The sequence below is a fragment of the Aphelocoma coerulescens genome, chromosome 1A (assembly GCF_041296385.1).
Source record: "Aphelocoma coerulescens isolate FSJ_1873_10779 chromosome 1A, UR_Acoe_1.0, whole genome shotgun sequence".
Classification (NCBI taxonomy): Eukaryota; Metazoa; Chordata; class Aves; order Passeriformes; family Corvidae; genus Aphelocoma; species Aphelocoma coerulescens.
The window spans coordinates 28,141,831-28,162,366 of record NC_091014.1 but is presented as its reverse complement, the minus strand read 5'-3'; the positions used below and the strand labels follow the sequence as shown (position 1 = coordinate 28,162,366).

The following is a 20,536-nucleotide window of genomic DNA, read 5'->3' as shown; positions in this document are numbered from 1 at the left end:
GCTGCCTGACTTGATGCTGTTTCTTTGCGAAGAAAAACAGTGACACGTGGGCCTAGGAGATCACACTGAGATGGGTTTGGGACTACTTCCACAAGGAAGACTATGTCTCATTCGAAACTATGACAGAATTTTATCTTTATTTATTTTAAGTATGCTCCCATGGTACATCTGACAAAGAATTTTTTATGACACATGCAGTTTGAAATAATGGTAACGTACTGGAACAGACTCTACTGCTGTACTCACATTGAGTACTTTATCATACGTGCTCTACAAATAGTTCCAAGAATCTGGCTCCATGTGCTGCCAGAAGCCCATACTGCATGATATTTCTACATAAATGTATATAATTGCCTTATGCTGTACTGTGAGTCACTTCCACATTAAGTATTCTTTGGGAGCCTGCAGTGACAATAACACAGCTTTTCTGATGCATAAAAGAAAATTTTGTAACTTGAAAGCACTTTCAGAGTCTCATTTTTTGATGGTGCAAAAGAATTAGGCTGTCATGGTGTTTAATGAAAACTTAATCTGCAAGCAAGGGGTTATCTCATAAGAAACAAATAAGATCAGAGCTTTGCTACACTAGCAGTCTAACACTACCACCCTTTCTTCAGCTTAGATTTTCTTGTGGTGGCCTGATACGCCACACAGCACACATTTGTTATTTTTTAATTTCAAGAAAAAAACCCCAAACTCCTAGATGTATATTGCTGTGGAATCGCAGTGATTAAAGCAGGATGTTGTCTCATTACAGAGCTTGGTCAGCTCCATAAAACATTCCATACACAGTTTGCTCTCTGCAAGTCTAAAGGAAAACAGAAAACAAGGAAATAAAACCCAACAACACTTTTTTTTCCCACAGTTATTAAATGTTTTTGAAATGTTTGATCGCAGAGGAAATTCTGGTTTGAAAAGCAACCATCTATTCATTAACAAAAACTGTTACAGTGTAAATACTGGGCAATTAATTAATAAATCAAATGTATAATGAGATGGTAAATAACTCAGCATAGTATGTTTTCTGCACAAAATGCTAACCCCTCACATCTTATTGGGGTCACATCCCTGGCTATATTAGAAAGAATTTGCTCTTGAAAAGCAAAGTGAATATCTTGCTGCAAACAAAGCAAAAGAACATTTTATTTGATCAATGCTCATCACCAATATTTCTGTAAATGCATGAATTTCAACCTTCTAATTTCCATGAGTTGTTATAGCAGGTTCACCAAAACATCATTGGCTAATCTTCTAAATCTATCCTGTATGCTCAGCTTCATGTGCTCAGATGCTCAGCCTAGAGAACAACAAAAAGCCTCTCAAGTAATAAATTTAGATTAGTACAAGTTATCACAGGTTCTGCAGGCATCTTTAGAGCTCTTTCATCATGAAAAAATTTATGCACTTTAGGAACTGTTATTGATTGATATTCTTCTATTTTCAGGAATTCAAACTTAAATAGCATTTCAGAAACTATTATATTGCAAACAAAAGGAACATACTGAAACAATTACTAACCTGAAAGTCTCAAAAGAAATGTTATCTCTTGAGCTTCTTTTTTTGCTTTGGTTTTTTTGGTCACTATAAATAAACTTATTGAAAAAAAATTACTATTTCCACTAAAAATGAAAGGTTTTCATTGTCCTCGTCATTCTCTCTTTTATGCACAAACTCTTAACACTCTGAATTACAATATAAAGACAACATATTCACAAATCTAGTAGTCCAACCAGAGACAGCTGTGACCTATTTCATTGCAAGAAACTTACGGTCACATCTTGAAACTGGAGGCGCATAGCAGAGCCTGATGGTTGCGGTCGGCTGGTGATCTCTAGTATGGTCCTTAAGAGAATATCTAGCAGACTGTTTACAATCACATCAATTTCTTCCAGGACTGATTTTTCCTTAAATAATAAATAAAATATTTAAGATTTTTTAAAAGAAATATGACCACAGGCATAATTCCTTTGATGTAGTTTTAGAAACAAATTACAGTTTCACTATGAATGCTACATTCAAGAAACAAGGACTGTTCTCTAACTCAGATATTGTTTAATTCTCTTCATTTTTTCCCAACAGTTTTCCATTAGCTACATCACAGAGGACAGTTACAGGGATGACTTTGAATATGTAAGTGTTCATACCATTAGCATAGCTCTATTTTCAATTGATGTTTAGGAGAAACCAGTAAATAATATACAAATTTCAGGCAAGATTTCTATAGGTAACACCCATATATCTTCTGGGGAAATTGCCAAGAAAGGCTTAGACTCCAAAAAGCAGAATCCTGTTTTACACTTCGAAACTATCCCCAGAAACAAGCAGATGGTGCTCAACCTTCAGGACCTGCTTCATCAGTAAGGACCAGCTACACTGCATCCCAGCAGCTGAGTAGCACAAACAAATTAGTCATTTATGTAAGCCTGCGACTGCTTGTACACAACATCAGTACAAAGGAATCAAAGTGTTCACTGCCAAAACAGACCATGAATACCTCAGTTACCAGCATGAAAACACTTGATAAAGTCACGTTGTAGCTATTTCTCCTTTTTAATTCAGATGGAAATATGTTTTCCCTGCTTGAACACTGTTTTAAGTCTCAACTGCATCAGAAGCCACTATCTTAATCTGAGCAACTTTATCCATTATTTAACATGACACTTTTTCGCGAAAAGAAACACTTCAAACTCAAATGCACACAACCAAGCTAAAACTCAACTGACAAACAAGTAAATCAACTTTGCTGACATTTGAGGTGTAGGAGTGATTTCAGTTTTTTGTTTTGTTTAAATTTTGCTTCCTAGACATCCTAAAGTATATGATTTGTAACAAAATTCAAAATTCCTTTTTGGACTTAAGTTGAATCTACTGGCCACGTTCTCTGTCACTTCATCTAGCATCAAAGAACTGTTAACTTGACTACTTACGAAAACAGATAGTACACAGTGTATTTAGGAGGCATAGCCATCATGAGGACCCTTCTCTTTACTACTACAGACTATTTCTGGAATGACCAACAGCCTTAATTTTCAAAGCTGCCTTACTGCAAATTCACTTGTTCCCTCAATCTCTAAATTATCTTGATTAAAATGGAAGGACAAAATTCTGCACTGATGTACAAAAAACCGTGTCAAAGATACCGAGTTGTTAACAGTCTCAATTACTCAAACACTACTAAAAATGGTAGCTGCATATCCTGAACATTCTGAGGGTTTTATGTAGATATCCACTTGTAATTGTGTACATCTCTGGCTTGGTAACTCCAAATGGAAGATCTCCAGAATTCAGACCAGACATGTAAGCTTTTCTTTGAAGTCCAAAACCACAGCACGGCTTTAGTATTTATCACTTTATCTTGTGATGAGGTTTTACACTAATCCAGGAGCAGCTGGAATGAACATGTTACAGTGCCAAAGGTGCAAGCCACATACGTATCAAATAATTGATGGAGCAACTTTAATTGCTGATAGTGGTATGAACTGAAGAAGCACATAAAGGAGTTCTCACTAATGCATTACAAGGTAAAGTATATGGACCTTGACATGCATGTATTGCACTAATTACAGGCAATGACTGGTTTTAATTTTCTTATATCCTGTTGTCTGTGATCACCTTCCCACTTGCAATACACCTGTCTAAGCGCGCTCTCATATGCAGCTTTCACAGATTAATTCACAAATTCAGACATCAGAAATCGGCCACAAAGTTTATCAACTAACAACCCAGTGCAACCCCCCTTGCAATACTCATATCCATCTCTTTACCTATATCAGCCCTGTGTCCCCTAAGAATATACAGACCACAACAGAAAATGCCCCTAAAGGAAAAGTAGACATTTCTTCCTTTCCAACACAACACTGAAGAAGTGTAAAAGCTTGTCAGAACACTATATGATACAATTAAAATACTCATGCATGGAAAGAAAAGGGTCATGAAAAAATCAAAATGACATGTTTATGCAGATTCATTACACAGAGAACTCTTTAAAATGCTCTTGGGCAAGGTCCAGCTTGTGTCATTAAATGTCACTAAGCCATATAAAGAAGTTCAAGTGGAAGTGACATGGTGTTTACTCACTGAGCTGTTCTTCTTGATGAGGCAAAATATGTTGCTAAGGATACGGGCACACATTATAAGGTCCTTCTGCTCTTGTAAATGCATGTGGAGATGATGTAAAACTACTGGAAGAAGAATGCATCGAGAATCTGGAAAAAATTAAAGATTTCATGAGTAGGAGCTTCTCATAGAGTTATTTAATTTTAATACATATACAAAATGTGTCTTCAGTTCAGAACTATTTCTGATAAGCAGAAGCTTTTCCTTGCTTTAACCAACATTTTTGATAAGCAGAAGTTTTTACTTCACAATCATAAGCAAATGTTTGAAGAGTAAACAATACGCCGAAAGTCACTATGTTATATCATGGATGGAGAACAACACCACTGTCTGGAATATACTACATGTAAAAGAAAATTTTAAGTATTTATTGAACTGTCACCCAAAAAAAGAAAGAAAAAGTAGAACAGAAATACTTGTATCCAAAACAATGAGACATTATGCTCTAGTGCTCCTGCCATGTGACAGGATCCATTTATAAGCCAAAGTTACGACAGACTTCATCTGGAACTTATGTTATTCTACAAAGGAGTTCTACTTCACCGACCAGCAGAAGTATTTTCAGATTTCTTTCAGAATTTTCACTTTTCCAGATCCCTTGTTCCTACTGAGTATGAGCAACTTAGACTACTGGTGTTTACATAAAATAATTTGCCTTTCCACTATTTCATTTCCTAAACACAGCTCTTTAGTGCTATTTTCAGTCCTGAATTTTCTGAAAATTATGCAAGAACGTCATTAACATGCTACTTATTTCTGCTTCTTTTTATTACAATTAAAGACTATATTAAATGGGAAGAACCCTATTACTTACACTTGTGATAACACTTTAAACACCTATTCACAACCTGATAAATGGGAAGGATTTTACCTGTTTTCATTTTGTTGATGTTTTAAAATCTTTTCCATAATTGAGAAATTATATTCTCATAGAAATGTACTGGAATAATTTCCATTAAAATTTTAATGATTATAAGCTGCACTACAGAAATATATTCATCTACTCAGTTCCTTTGGTCATTAATGCAATTATATCCTAAAAATTGATTTGTCTAGCTGGAAAATTACTCCTTTAAAATAATTTTGCCAACCAGGTATTGTTTGTGGATTACTCTTTCTATAAACACCTTTTGTCTCCCTCAATTATTTCCTCTATTTTTTCCCATGAGGGAGAAGAAGATATATTTAGTCCGAGATTTTATTTGTTTAATGTTTCTTTCGCTCACTGAAATACAGCACTAATCTTGTTATGCTTTACTATTCCTTTGTTTTCACTGTCTAGTCATCTGTATAACAAGACAATCACATGGACAAGCTGATTTGTACACACTATTTAAGTATATTCTTATTTTGAAAGAAAAGCTTGCCTGCTCTTTTTAAATGGGTTTTTCATCCTTATTATTTATTCAGGTGTTCCTCTGTATCTTCCTACTAAAGAAAATAATAAACAAAGACTGTATGGCAGTAGGCAAAAGACCATCAATCAATCGAAATCCAGTGGTACAGAAACCCAACACTGGGCAATAAACAGCCTCTCTCCAGTGGCTGGCTTATTTCTGGAAGTGCCTCAGTAGGTTTTCATCATGACTATCCTGAGAGCTCCTATCTGTCTGTAACATCACAAATGGGGGGAATTTTTTCAATGTAAACAAGGCAGCGTTTTCTTTTTCTCTGCATCAGAACGAGAAGCTCAGCCAAGCGTTGTCCCAGGTATTCTGAGACGTCAATTGTGCACAGCTGCCACTGACCTGTCCACTGTAAGACTTCTAGGGTCAAAAGGAAAACAGGCAGGGAAACAGCGACAGTGCAGACCTGTGGTTAGCCAAGTGCCACCTTCTGATCCCCACTGCTAAATATCCGTATTGAGTCCTGCTGGATGAAGAAACTGAACTAATGCCTTCAGCTAAAGCAATAAAGCAGGACTTTTATATTTGTAGAAAAAAGACTTAACCCCTAGATTACAGAGGATGGCTCCTTTTCCCTGCTTTCTGCTAGGCCTTATATGTATTGAATTCCTGACTATCTGGCAATCCATCATCAAGAGACAAGATGAAGGGTTCACTGCGTAAACCAGCCTGTGATTCTGTGGTTGAGGTACTTTCCTGGCAGGCAGGCAATAGAAAGCTCAATCCTATCCCTATTCAACTCCACAACTATCACAGAGCAGTAAGAGCAGCACTTTCACACATTTTGTGTATGAGCCTTACTATTTGGGCCACAGGTCCTCTCTTGCAGCTACAACTCAAATCCCTCAGTCCAGAAGGTGAGAAGAAATGAGGAGCAGCCCTGTACCAAGGTGTTTCTTCCACATTAACTCTAGACAGCTTCCTGATGAGCCCACACAGCAGTTGGTACCTCACCTAAGGTGCCCTCTGTGCACTGCTTACACACAAGTGCAGCATCATGAACTCCATTTTGAAGACCAAAAATCTGCATGTAGCAACACCTGACTTGTAAATAGCCAACTCTTACACATGATGTGGCCTGAGGCATCTCAGACAAAACCAAGCATCCTCATTCAACTGTTTCAAGTATCCTATTTTTGCAAAAGCTTCATGAAATGATCAGAAACTCAGATTTACCAGACCAAATGGACTAGCAAAAAGTATATGACTTGCAGCCATACATGGGAGGCAATAGTGGCAGTTACTGAAACAACCATCACAAATAACACAATTTTAGATGTATTCCTCATAAGCCCAGAATCTAAATACCCTTCTGTCTTGATTTGTTTAGGTGGAGAGATGTAGTGGTATTACAGAAGAGGCGTGCTGGCTCATTCACCTCTGATGCAAACCAAGGACTAGGTGAGAAAGTTTGGAAAATATTTGTCTCAGATTACTCTTTTTCTTACTATTTGTCAGCTGCAATGTCAGCCATTGGATATAGAAAAAATAATGAGCACAAGGAATAGTGAAATAATCAGAACTCTGAGCCATCAGTCACTGTCCTAATTTTTCTTCTATGCAGGAAGTCAAATTAGCTGACTGTTTAAAATGCTAATACTTGCCCTTCACAAATATTATACAGAAAGACAAGAAAAAAAAATCACGACAGAGAGCTTTTCAAGTATGTGCTAGGCATAATTAGAAAGAGGGCTATCTTAGACTCTGGGCAATCCTTGTGACTTTCCTATGCAACATTAACATTTAATACATTGCACATCTTTCCTCCTTGATTTCCATATAGTCGTAAAGCATCTACAGAGACATACTTTCTTTAGTCCAGTATATTTTAAAGATTACTTTCAGAAAGATGATATTCATTTCAATTACTATATCTGAACAGATGGTCAAAGCTTCAGCCTGCTTGGAAAAATCAAACCTTTTAAACAAATAAACAGCATTCCCCTTGAACAGTAAGAAACAAGGAAGTTGCTCTTGATTTTGGTAGTTTTATTTGACCTATTCAATTTATGTACCCTCATTTGGATGAAATACTGGACTTAAGGATGGCAGGAGAACAAAATGCTTAAGCCAAAAAAGCAGCTATCACTGCAATTCCAAACCCAAACATATATGCCTGTTCTGTGGCTGCATGGACATGCCACTGTTCTCAGAACAGTTAGTAGGGAAACTAGCTCAAAACTTGTAGAGAGGAATCGTTTTCAGTTGAAAGAAAAGAATTGCCAGTAGTGCAGAAGGAAAACACAGGCATGGCTCAGAAAGTCCTTCTGTGGCATAAAAATAAGGCATTGATCAAAAGCATAATTTGCAAAGACAGAATTTTTGTATGCAATGTGCATTTATCCATACCCCCACAGGTGTGTGTAGAAGCACATACCAAACAATGCCAAAGAACAGTACACTGCTGTGGAAGGCAAATTAAGCAACACTAACGAATCTGAAAAAGACTATGGAGTTCTTGAAAATAGTACTATGGATCAATGTATAAAACTGTTATGTTTTGAAAAGATCTACTCTTTTTTCAAACCTGTGTTAATATGTAAAGTTTAATGCATTTTAAGTAAACTGAATTCAGGATTTTTGTCAACATTTTCAATAGTGATAGGCTTTTTGCATTTTTATAGCAATCAATTAGCTTGCAGTGATTACTGAGATATCTTACAAGTCTCGTTAATGAGGTTTGAGTCTTTTGAAAAACAATGGAATAAGAGGGAAATCATAATACCTAGCTTCTAGAATTAAGCCTCCTTATCAGTTGATGGTATCATTTCCTGAACTTGCTAATTAATTTTTTTCATTCCCATAGGAAGTCTAAGATATCACAACATATTTTACACAAGGCACTTCAAAGATATTAAATTATTCTTACTCATTGTGTCAGGTATTTGTCTCTGAATGACTACTGAAACAAAGTTTCCTACATGTACATTCTCCTGTAATATACAGAATGCAATTCTTAGATGAACTCATTCACAAAGACAGAATGAGGGAAGCAGACAATCTCAGAAAGAAAACAAATAGATAATTATCATGTCTCTAATCCATTACCTGTGTGATTCAGTGTAATTAAGGAAAAAATAATAAAAAAAGAAAAGGAATAAGTTACATGTAAAATAATCACATTAAAATTAATATATGAAATCAAGCATCATCTTGGAATTTTTCCTAGCTTCATAATATAACTGATATATCTATATAGTGTAAATGGTCATAGAATTAAACCTCTCCTCTATTTGCTTTGAACAGTTTGCCTCACTAAAAGGAAGAGTCCTATGCAACTACCATTGCACAGAAGTCCAAATCCAAATAATTTGGGAAAACACAAAGTTTCTTGCCATGTAACAACAATTTTCATAGGGTAAAGAGCTGCAGCACAGCTTATGAATTAGCTAAGATACAGGCTTTATCAATATGAAGTTTTCTTTTTTGTAGGATTTTACCTACTAAGACAATGTCTCTACTGCTAACTGACATGTTGTATCAGTGATGATTCCAAGAAAACTCATCCTTTTTGGAGGACAAAACCTAGATGTTCCACTTACACACCTCGCATTTTCACAGCTATTGGATTTGCACAGCTATTGAATTAGCTCAAAGTAGTGCCCTTAGATTGAAAAACAGTTGGTGTTCTGCCAATTCCTGTTTAACCACGTCAAGAAGGACATGGTTCAACATGTGTTTCTCTGTTATTGGCCCTAACTCTTCCCAGCAAAACAGATTTAACTCTTCCTCAAAGGAAGCTATAACAATATTTAACAGAAAAAAGAAAGAAAACAAGCATTCTAGACTACTGATGTACGGGAAATAACAAAGTTAGACATTCTTCTGGTTACAGGCATATGCAGAACATCAGTTTGGACATTCCACAAGTATCAAGAGGGATGAGTCCAAAGAGCAAAATACCCAGGAGGCTGGAAGAAAGGCCAAGAGGAAAGAAATACTGATGAACTTTTTTGGCAGGAAAATTGTCATCTGTTTTTTTTTTTTTAGACTGCCAGTGAAGTGTACAACAAAGATGCAAAGATAAATATAGAAAAATAAAAGTAAAGTAAGACCTTAATACCCACTAACTTCTCACAAGAGCTAGACATAACTGCTATTGACACCTTTTAACAACCCTGTCTGTAGCTGTTACTTACAGGAAGAGCTGAAGTTTAAAATTGTTGAAATAAGAAAGGGTTCAAAGCAAACTATACCAAAACATACCAGCTCCATTTCAAACATCCTATCTACACATGTTAAGTAAATACAGTATATAACTTGCATTCTCTAGAGAGGCAGGCAGAGATCACACACAACAAACACATCTGAAATTGTACTGAACGTGTGTGCATGGGCACCTTAAATCAGCCCATGCTTGCCTGTTGTTTCTGTTTCCAACAGATTGAAATACATCTCTGAATTTTAGTGAAAGAGTAGCTTTAGTGTCAGGTTGTTTCTGTAGTTGTGGGAGCTAATGCATTAGTTGTTCAGGCCTTTGCAGCAGAAAATGTGTAAAACTCCCATGCTCTACTTCAAAACTACTCTCACTTGTTTTGAAGTAAGCTCCAGATAACAGAAAATGTTATCTAAGAAGTATCCTCCTCATTTTCAGATGTTTAAATAAATAGTTATTTCCTCTGTTCCTTCTACTTCCAGCGCAGCGTAGTTAGCTAGCATTGTGGTTTGCAGCATTCATTATCTTCATCTGGGAGACAGAAATCAATTCTTTTCACAGCAGCAAGCTTCAACTTCCCTTTAAGAGGTACAGTTTACTCTACACATTAACATAATATAGTGCAATATTTATTTTTCCTAAGAGGATTTTAATAGGAATTCCTTCTAGGCATGGGGTGAGGGAAAGTCTACTTATATTTTTGTATTTTAAAGAGATGAAGCATTGATGGCAGAGACAAGATGCTGATCTCCACAAGACCCTTCAACTTAATGATGACCAAAATTATACTGTACAAGTGTTTGTCTGAGCTTTCTATCATGGACATTGGGAGCTTTTATTACTGTCTGATATTTTTCACATCTGTTTCCCCACGGTCTAAGAAATTTGTATTTTATATCTGTGCAACCCACACTCCTTGTAAACTCTGACACGTAATTTTCATTGCTTTTAAAGCCAAACCAGCTACTTAATAATGAAAATGGAATTGAATAAAAACCTGATTTTTTACAAAAGAAAGCAGACATTAAAAAGTTGTCATACAATTGAAAGTAGATCTACAGTTCCAAAAAAGTCTCCAGGAGTCCCTTTCATGGCATTAAGTAATGCTAATTAAGTTCATATATTTAGATCGCCTGGTTAGACTGACCCAACTGAGATAATGGGAGGAAAATAGCAATGATGCTACCTGGTCCCTAAGTAGTCTGGAAAATGAAAAACATAAGTGAGACCATCCTTAATATTGCTCCATGAATATGTCATCATCTAGCCAGAGACTGAAGGTCTGATTAATCAGCTGTAGAGAGAACTAACTGACCCTTCCAGAGGGGACACTGGAGGGGCTCCCAAGGAAAAGGGTAAGCTGTTTTTCAGCCAGAATGAAGCCAGTCAGCCAGGATGCAGTACTCCTTACCTATTTCTTTCAGCTCATATTTATAAAGTAGGATCACTGAAAGCTTTTTAAAAAAATATGTTTGAAGAACTCTTCCTTTTTTTTGCAGTATCCCAAAGAATTTATGCATATCATGGTGGTTTTTGCAGAGCTTTCGTCATTGCAATGTGTTTACCTTGAATGCTTTAAATGGTAGAAGTTACTGTTCCTACTAAACTCCATCAGCCAATACCCAAGTAGCTCTCAGGCCTATTGGCGGGTAAAGACAGACTTATTAGAATTCTTTAAATATCTTTATTTTAATTATTTTATTTCAAAATTACTTCATCTCAAATTTAATACTTGGTTACTTCCATGAGTTTCACTTAGAATAGAAACCAAGAATGCTGGGCTCACCACCATTCAGCAGTATTTTCTCCTGCACAGCAAATAACTATGCTGTTATATACTTTATGCACCAGGCATCACTCACATTTGTGTAGCATTTTTATGCTACATTAAGAAATGGAGGATCCAAAGTGCTGAACTAGCAAGAGTTGCAAAAACAAGAGATAACAGATAAGTGAGTCTGTTTGCTGAACTGCCCCCAAAGAAGAAGAAAAAAGGAGAAAAATAGTTTTAGCAGTTTTTTCCTTGTAATTACTTAAAAAGTATAAGGCAAACTTCCTTAACCCACATATTGCCAGTAGATCAAAAAACCCCTATATTTTTAAGAGTCTTTGCCTCTGAAAAACAAACCACTAAATTAAAAAAAAACTGTATTCTTGTAAATGAGCAGCTTATACAGAGCAGTGTTTCAATAATTGTTCCTTAGGAACACTATTCCTTTCAGCACCTGCTGGCCCACGTACAAAGCACACAATTCGAGCTCCTTATCTGCAGGCAGCCCAGAGTAACCTTACCTGGGTTAGTGTACAGGTGACTCTCTACAGTTTTCCCAATACTCTGCAGCTTAACAGCTTGAAGGGACTCATCACCATGCATGACTGTTGGCAAGCTGCCCAAAGCATCGTGAACCAAATTTGCCACTTCTCTCACATCAAAGAGCTTCAAAAGTTCCGAGTACACCGATGGGAATGAGCTGAGAAACACAGCCTAGAGGAACAGGGAAAAAATGGACAGTCAGAACAGTTTTGACATTTATAGAATTTAAACAACTACAGAAATTCAAGTAACTGTAGAAAAATGCCTGGTTTCAAGGGTAGGTAGCAGCTTTAAAAAGAGTCTTATTTTCAGAAGGAATAGCCTCACATTCATTAATGGACTCACACTTGTGACTATTTCCTTTAAGTAATATCTAATGATTAATTTCTCCCAGGACGAAGTGAAAGTTCAACTTAGAATAAAATATTTATTCTTTAAATACAATTATGTCTCTGCAAGAGAAAATTTTTAAAGGATGGCAGAATCTAGCTGATATGGTACCAAAAATATTTGTGTGGAGTTGTTTCGGTTTGCTTTGTTTTAAGGTAAGTAATGTAACAGTCTCTATATCTTCCATTTTTCAAATAATTAATATTTTTATTTTGGAGTGAGGCAGCACTGGTAGTCTTGGCTCCCTTCAGCAATCTTTAAATAGGGTTAGAAAGTCATTGATGAATATGAAAACAAAACACTGTAAAAGTAAGGAGGACAATGCCAGAGAAAAGAAGCTAAAACTGTCATTCCCTTCTTTTTCTCTAAATCCTGCTGATTGTGAAAAGCTACTTGCACACTCACACTGGTGGCAGAACAGGCTTAGTTAAAAATACTGAAAAATAATTATAAATGTGGTTGTTTGTATCATTTTGTTGTCTTTTGACTCCAGCTGCTTACACGATATGAAATGGAAGAACTACCTCTCTACTCTGTTCTCTCTGATTTGCTATTTTCTTGGCAGAACAGTTTTCTAAAGCGATTTGGAAAATATTAATTCATAACAGGATCTTAACCACCTTTGGTTACAGAAACAGGGGAAGAGGACAGTATATTCATGAGCACTTAATGTAGAGACCTGTCTCCTGTGTGTTTTGCCTCTACACTTTAGCACTAGCCCATTTTTGTAGTCTCAAATGAAATAAGATATCATCTGAGTATTAAACCATATCGTTCATCAAGACCTAAAAATTTTCTGTAAAGCATGAAAAATCTGATAGTAGTCTTTTGTATGGCTCAAATTCTTCAGTGTCAGTGTGGCTAAACTAAGCAGTAAAAAGTCCAAAACAGAAAAATTGCTTTATTTGCATCCATCAATATAACTATTATAATTCAAAATAAAATATCAGATTTAGCATTATCTATTCCAAGCATATTTAGAAAGTGCTGGTATGAAAATTTCACACTGTAGGATAGAGAGTTGAAAATGCCACTTTGTACTAGCAAAAATACATTTTCTTTCTGAACAGGCATACATTTTTTATACTGGATGTGGAAAATGCCAACAAGCAAGAAAACTTACTTGTAGCTGGGATAAAGCACTAGTTCCTTTGCTCTCTTGAGACAGGAAGAAGCGTACTGACATAAGGAGCTCTTGAATACAGCAGCGAAATTCCTCCTCATTTTGTCCACCAGTAGCAATAGAGAATAATCTTCGAGATTGAACTATGTATTTAAAGATATACTCCTGTGCCTATAAATGACAAAATCAGAGATAAATCACACAAATGAACATGCTCATCTCCAAACAGAGCACATGCAATGATTACCTCATTCAAATAAACAAAAGACACTGAAAAAGGACCCCATTACTTAATTTTGGCAAATCTTTCTGCTGAAACACTAACAACATTTTAATAAAAAAACCAAAACAAAACAAACAAGCAAAAACTTCACATCACTCTCTCCTCCTCCCTCAAAAAAAAGTGCTTAAATTAAGTTGCAAAACTGTTGGAATACAAATTCAATATACAGCCCTCTCTCATTAGCAAGACACCAAAGTTCACAGCAGCATAGAAAATAACAGAAGGGAACCACACTGATATTTTATTTCCAAACTGTAGCACCTGTCCCAAATGGGATTATTGTGTTGTATAACTCAGCCTGATGGCACACTGTGCTCTTCTGATGATACAAACTGGGCAACAAGAACAACCACAACCACCAAAATCAGTAGAATTCCCTAGTATGGGGACTGAACCATTAGGTCAGTATGCATGTCTGCCATTTAGATTCATGCAATGGATGTTAATAACACCATTGTAATCTGTATTTGATTCCTTTGCCACATTCAGTAAGGAACACAGAGCTTCAGAGACTAAGGGTAGTGAGCCTCAATGGTCAACTTACTGACAAAAGAGAATAATGAATAAACTGATTGTACTGAAAGTCTGCAGCTCCCTAGAATTAGTACTTCTGTTCCATCATTTATATATATTCTGCCTCATTCCCTAAGTTAAACCTGTGGGTACTGTATGCATGAATACATCATTCAAATATATACTTGTCTTCAACAATTTTTATTACCTTTAGTACTTCCTGTATGTGATCATGAAGCTCCACCTCAGTGACTCGATCAATATGCCACTTCAGTACTTTTATAAGATCTCTAAAATAGTACATCAGAAAGTATTATAACACAGAAGTGGGAGAAGGGTTAACTTTGCACATAAAATGCAAACCAATAGCTGCCATATGAGAAACACTGGCAAAATAAAAAATATATCACTGGATTTCACTGATGACCTCAGGCCCAATATTACACTTAGTTTTCAGTCTGCTGAAGGGCACCTAGCAGATCACTGATCAATGGGCAATAATACCAGCATTAAAGATGCAGTAGAATGATTTTAACAGGGATACACCCTTTCCTTAATGATTGATTCTCCTTGTTTAGTAATAACTGTCAGTATTAAATCAGAGAGAAAAAGTACAGACTTCACCTGTACGCAAGTGCTCCTGCAAAATGACTTTCAATGTAAGTGTCCATTACTGGCTTAAAGTGGTGAAACTTGCTGTCCTGCAGCAAATTTATTATGTGAACCTAAATGTGAGAGAAAAAACAAACAAACAAAAAACAACACAACACTTTCTTAAAATTTTACTTAGTTTTTAACTAGTGTTAAGCATCATCACAAAATGAAACTTACCAAGCAATCAAATACTTTTGATCCATATTTTTGAGAATTTTCATCTAAAATCCCAAATAAAGTGTCTAGTGTATCTTGAAGAAACTGATGGGAGAGAATATGAGACAGTGTTATTAAAAAGATATTTTTGTGACATGGAAATACATTATTTCCCTCATATTCTCTACAAGTATAAAAAGGTATATACCTTCACTATTTCTGAACCATCTATTTCTTTTAATTTTGAGAGGCACCCTGCAATTTTGTCTGGGTGGGTTCTCCACTTCAGAAGGTCAAGCATATCTCCTGCAAAAACAAAATGCAAGATTAAAGTTGGAGGCAAAGCAGCATTTCAGATTTTAAATTTTACTATTACAGTCCACTCAGCAAAATTTGGCATCATGAAAACAAAGGAAAACACCTCCAGATTTGCTATAATATGATCTTCCCAACAGCATATTTTCATTCCATTCCGTAATTGCTCCACCAATACAAACATTAGAATGTGGTACTGGGTCACAAAAGTCCGTCTCCTGTGGCAATTCTAATCAGGAAATTTCATTCAGACACTATCTTAAGAAAAGCAACTATTTTGCCCTCACTCATCCCGTTGAAGGATGCCTTCCAGAGTTACTCTCTGAAAGCTAGAAACAATCTCCTAATTAATAGCTTGAATATATTTGAAATACTCATGTTCCTATGTCTTTTTAGAGAATAAACACGATGCCTCTAAGATCCTGCTTTATTAATAAGCAAAACAATCTCTTCTGGAAAACGAACTATTCTGAGCTGAAAGATGTCTGAGTGTGTCCAAACTCTCTCTGGTATTCATTCTCCTTCAGCCTTCTTAACCAAAATGATAACTACATTACAGATAAGATTACATCATTGTTTCCTACATCATTAGCAAGTTCATATGTCTGTTGTAAACACCTGACATACATATTCTAGAATTTGAGGGTCTTTTAGATAGACATATTTATGTCACCAATATGATGCTTCTCCTGTTTAATACTATTCAGCTCCCTGGGTACAGCAGAATCCTCAGGAGTCTCCATTAGTGTATCCTGCCTTTTCTACCATTAGATTCAATCTAATTTCTGTTCTTTCTTATTAGTTATTTAAATCAAAGTTACTATGCTTTTCTGTATCATATTTTGATTTTGTCCCTCTCAAGTGATGAGACCTTCCAATAACATATTAGCAGAAAATTGTCCCAGATTTTAGTAAAGTTACTCTCATCTCTACACCCTTCCCATCCTTTAAAGCAGAGAGAAATCCCAGAGATTTCTTCAGATCTAGTAGTATTTTCTTTCTACTCAGGAAGGTCCTTCTTCTACTCCACTTTAGCTTTTATTTGCCCATTTGAAAATTCTTATTTCTAATCTATATCTTTTCCTATGTGGTGTATTATTGAACTGCTGCATTTCCTCTTGATAACAAATAAAAAACATTTTGAAAAGAAAGATTAAGTAGTTTATTCTGGCATAATTTGTCTTTGATAAACTTCTCTTACAGCATGTCCGAATTAGTTACATGTTGATTTTTCATCCATGATTTCCTGTAAATACTTGCATAAAATTCATCAGGGAGGGATGGCCCAATTAACATATCTGCCCTTCCACCTGTCTTAAAGGTAAGTTCTACATTTAGTAGTCTTTGGACATATGTTACTGCTTCACAGATGTACTAAAAAACCCACCTTGCTATAAGATTGAGAATTTCTTGTTCCATACCATTCAATACCCTAAAATAGTTTTGCAAACTTGGCTTGGCTTTTCAGCAGTTTTTCCTTGCTGAACTCGGACACATCTGCAGTGCTCCTTTCAAGTTGCATTTAGTAAAAGAGACACATATTTTTGAACTGTTGAATTAAATAAATCCCAAAGCTTTTTTATATTCAAGTTTACTACTTTTACGCTTCACTGACCAGCTTTTCAGAAATTCTCAGTGCCTAGTGGTTTGAAGCAGAAAACCTTAACCACCATCCAACCCTTCCATCAGTTTAAGCTGCACTACAGTCTAGTTGATCATTGCCCAGCATCGTGTTAGAAGGAGTCAGTGCTTCTGAAGTGCTCTCAGCAATTATTAAACTAAGAACTTAATAGCAAGTTTTCCTCTAGGTTCAGCATCTCTGGCTGCTTTCTACCACAGACTGTTTTCACACTCAAGTAATATTTGAACAGCACCCATCTTTGTGTCATCTCTTTCCTGGTGTGTTCCAGGGAAGTTCCTCTATCCCACAAAAAAATGAAAAAATATTTTTTACTTTATTAACATTAAATAAATCTCCACCTATATTCAAATTCTGCCATAGGCGTTAATGGCAAACAACCAACATAAGATTCCACAGTATTTTGCTGCCTTGATTGCTTTTGATGGGCACAAATTGTTTTGATGCGTTTATGCATTATATTTTTGTTTTGCTTCAAGCTGTGCTGGCATGAAAAAAAGAGATCCTTAAGTTATACTGAGTGACAAAGAGTCCCACACATGCATCAAAGACACATTCCAAAGATCAAGGACAAATGATAGGTCTTATTATTCTTTCTGTCAGGAATTTTTAAGAAACAAGATTTACAAATCCAATGAACTACATTTGTCTTTTGGATAATTAAAATGTACTTCTACACTTCATTCTTTAAGCCTCAGCTCAAGCTGACGAGTAGCAAGACTAGCTGAAGCTGTCAGCTCAGAGCAGGAAAAACACTTCTTTACAGGTTTGCTGGAGGAACTTGGTGGAAAATAGTTGACACTCAATATTAGGGATTTGTTGGGGGATTTAAAAAGAAAAAGAAAGCAAATGTAAGACACTCACTTCAAAGGACTTATTTCAAGGGAAGTGCTAAGGAGGAAAGACATTCTAAGATAACATTAGTGAATAGCCCAAGCATAAATGACATGAATAGAAAATCTGACATGTGAATCACAAGGGGAACGGAAAGAAGTGTGTCATGTAGTAAGAGACATGAGAATATAAAATTGTCCCCAGAAACAGGCCCACTACGAAGTCATAGTTTTCGAAAGCAGAAAAAGTCACTGCTGATGATTAATTTTGCTGAAGAATAAAAATATTTCCAAGGCATTATCTTAAAAAAAATTAAGGCCCGTATATCTAAAATAGACTACACCTGACCTATTATCCCTACCAAATAAAATACACCCCTTCTCAAAGTACATCATTTAAATCCAAAGACCTAGCTTTAACAGAAGGTTTAGGATCACATGTTTAAGGAAGTGGTTTGGGATGATTTTCCATCTCCCTCATGTAAGTCCTGAGACATCAGAAATTGGCTTGTTGTGACACCACTACACTTCAGGAGGAAAAAACTGAATTCCATAACTGGCAGTCAGCATGTCTCTTCCATCAGTCTGCTTCTGTGGTCACCAACACTTCCTCCAAACTGGGGTTCCTCAGAAAGCTGCCCAGTGCTACTTTTGTTTTCTTGATTCACTGGTTTGATTTTTTTTAAATGCAGCTAGAAGGATTACACCTCTGCCATGCTATACAGCGTGTTGCTCTGCTGCTGACCACGGATGCATCGATCAGTGCTGAGAAATGAGTGGATGCCAATAGCTAAAGTATTCAGACTTACTGGAAGGATCCTGACTCTCTTGCAGCCAGAGATGCCTCCTATATGTCAAAACTAAGACTGTTTTGATAACTACTCAGTAGAAAAATACTATGTCCTCTCTTGCTCTTTTGGGGTGTTGTAGAGTAATGAAAAATAACTACCCATCTAAGAATACAATAGATAAATGCTAGTATACTTTTTGCTAATATTAACTGATTAACTATCCATGATCAAAAGGAAAAGTGAAGGAAAAACTAACCAGTAGAAAGATTAAAAAAGGACGCGTTCTTAGCCATGAGGAACGCACAGACTCCCGTGGTTAGAAGGTCTCTAAAATTGTCTTGAAATAATCCTAATAACCCCTCCAAAGTACCCAGGGTAAGGAAGTTATGGATCCCAACAACTAGGAAACAACTAAGAGTCAGCCGCCATCCCCCAGTCCCCATAATTTTAATATGCATGAGAGCTGATGGCATGTGGGAACAATCAATGAGAGAATGACAGCTGAGTAAAATTTCCCAGCAAGCAAGTAAAGCTGCAGCCTAATTCAGTTCCACCCTTTACAAGTCTGGGTTTGGGGTCCTTCCCCACCCCATAGCCAGACAACAGAATAATTTTCAGTTCGTTTTTAGACTGGACATTGTTGTTTGTAAACAACAGGTGAATCTCTGAGACATTCAGAAAAATCTCCAAACTTAAAAACAAATTCAAAAATAACCAGCAATTTTCAAAAATACCAATACAAATATTTACTAAAAAAAATTAAATACACAGATCTTTTTAATCCTGTTATTTTTAATACATAAGCTACATTCTCTCAGGGATAACTGAAGTAATGCTCACATGACCAAATATCCACATGCTTTGCTCTATGTTCATTTTCTGAGCATGCAATAGATTTTGGCAAATTTTTGTTTAAAAGAATGGGGATTTGGAAACTCACCAAGATGAACTTCCCAAAGAAGATCCTTGGAGAAAATATGAGCCTGTCTATTGAAAATATTTCCACCCTCTGAAGTACTGCTGAAATAATTGTTAACTCTTTCAGAGCTGAAAAGGGGATCAATATTATTCAGATATTCTACACCCTCTTACTCAGAATATGGTTAAAAAAAAAAGGAGGAAATTTTATGCCCTACGTCATACATCTATTTACATTAATTACAAAATAAATCCTGTACTGTAAACAAAAATTAGTATTAGAGCCCCAGACAACAGGGCAACTATTTATCAGTGAGACACTTAAGTTCCAGGCAGCACTTTTATGCATGTGTAAGTACCAGTAGATTCATGTAATTTCCTAAATCAAGGCCTTTAACTGAAGCAAATTTGGTCTCCGATTCCCTATTAGCTACCTTTCGGAAAATCTTTCATTGGGCAACTTTCATTACTAAGGTAATTGCTATGACAATACAAAATGGGTGTGCACAGGGAAACAAACCACTTACTGTTTGCACACAGTTGTATCTTGGACACTTGCTATTAAAGGGTGAAATATAAGAGGATTATTTCAATTTAAAAAGCTGCTCTAGTTTATGTTAAACTTCTATAACCAATTTGCAAGCAGTTAGCAATTTTATCATCATACACAGAAGATGGGTAAAGTCAGAGATATTCACACACGAGAGAGCAAAGCAGTAATACAAAATTGTGGTTCTATCAAAGAATGGTAAGAAACACATTACTAAGCAAAAGCACAATAATTAAGACATTTTTTGAAAACTGTTCCACAGTTTTTTGTTTTAGTTACAAACTAATTATTATGGCAGGTAAACAAGAACCGTAAGAACTCATTACAGAACACTGGTTAAGAATTTTACACAGAGCACGGCTAGAGAGTGTAAACACAT

The 20,536-nt window shown here is 36.0% G+C and overlaps 1 protein-coding gene across 5 annotated transcripts in view; it reads right to left on the bottom strand.

Moving 5' to 3' along the window:
* DOCK4 (dedicator of cytokinesis 4) overlaps positions 1 to 20,536 on the bottom strand; it is a 230,487-nt gene that overhangs the window by 63,870 nt on the left and 146,081 nt on the right. For all 5 annotated transcript variants that reach the window (XM_068997410.1, XM_068997418.1, XM_068997428.1 and 2 more), the window contains 8 exons: positions 15,320 to 15,417; positions 15,133 to 15,216; positions 14,926 to 15,026; positions 14,510 to 14,591; positions 13,506 to 13,676; positions 11,971 to 12,163; positions 4,078 to 4,205; positions 1,770 to 1,904 (listed from right to left, as the gene is read on the bottom strand). In XM_068997410.1, coding sequence (XP_068853511.1) covers positions 1,770 to 1,904; positions 4,078 to 4,205; positions 11,971 to 12,163; positions 13,506 to 13,676; positions 14,510 to 14,591; positions 14,926 to 15,026; positions 15,133 to 15,216; positions 15,320 to 15,417 — 992 coding nt within the window. The remainder of the gene's footprint in view (positions 1 to 1,769; positions 1,905 to 4,077; positions 4,206 to 11,970; positions 12,164 to 13,505; positions 13,677 to 14,509; positions 14,592 to 14,925; positions 15,027 to 15,132; positions 15,217 to 15,319; positions 15,418 to 20,536) is intronic.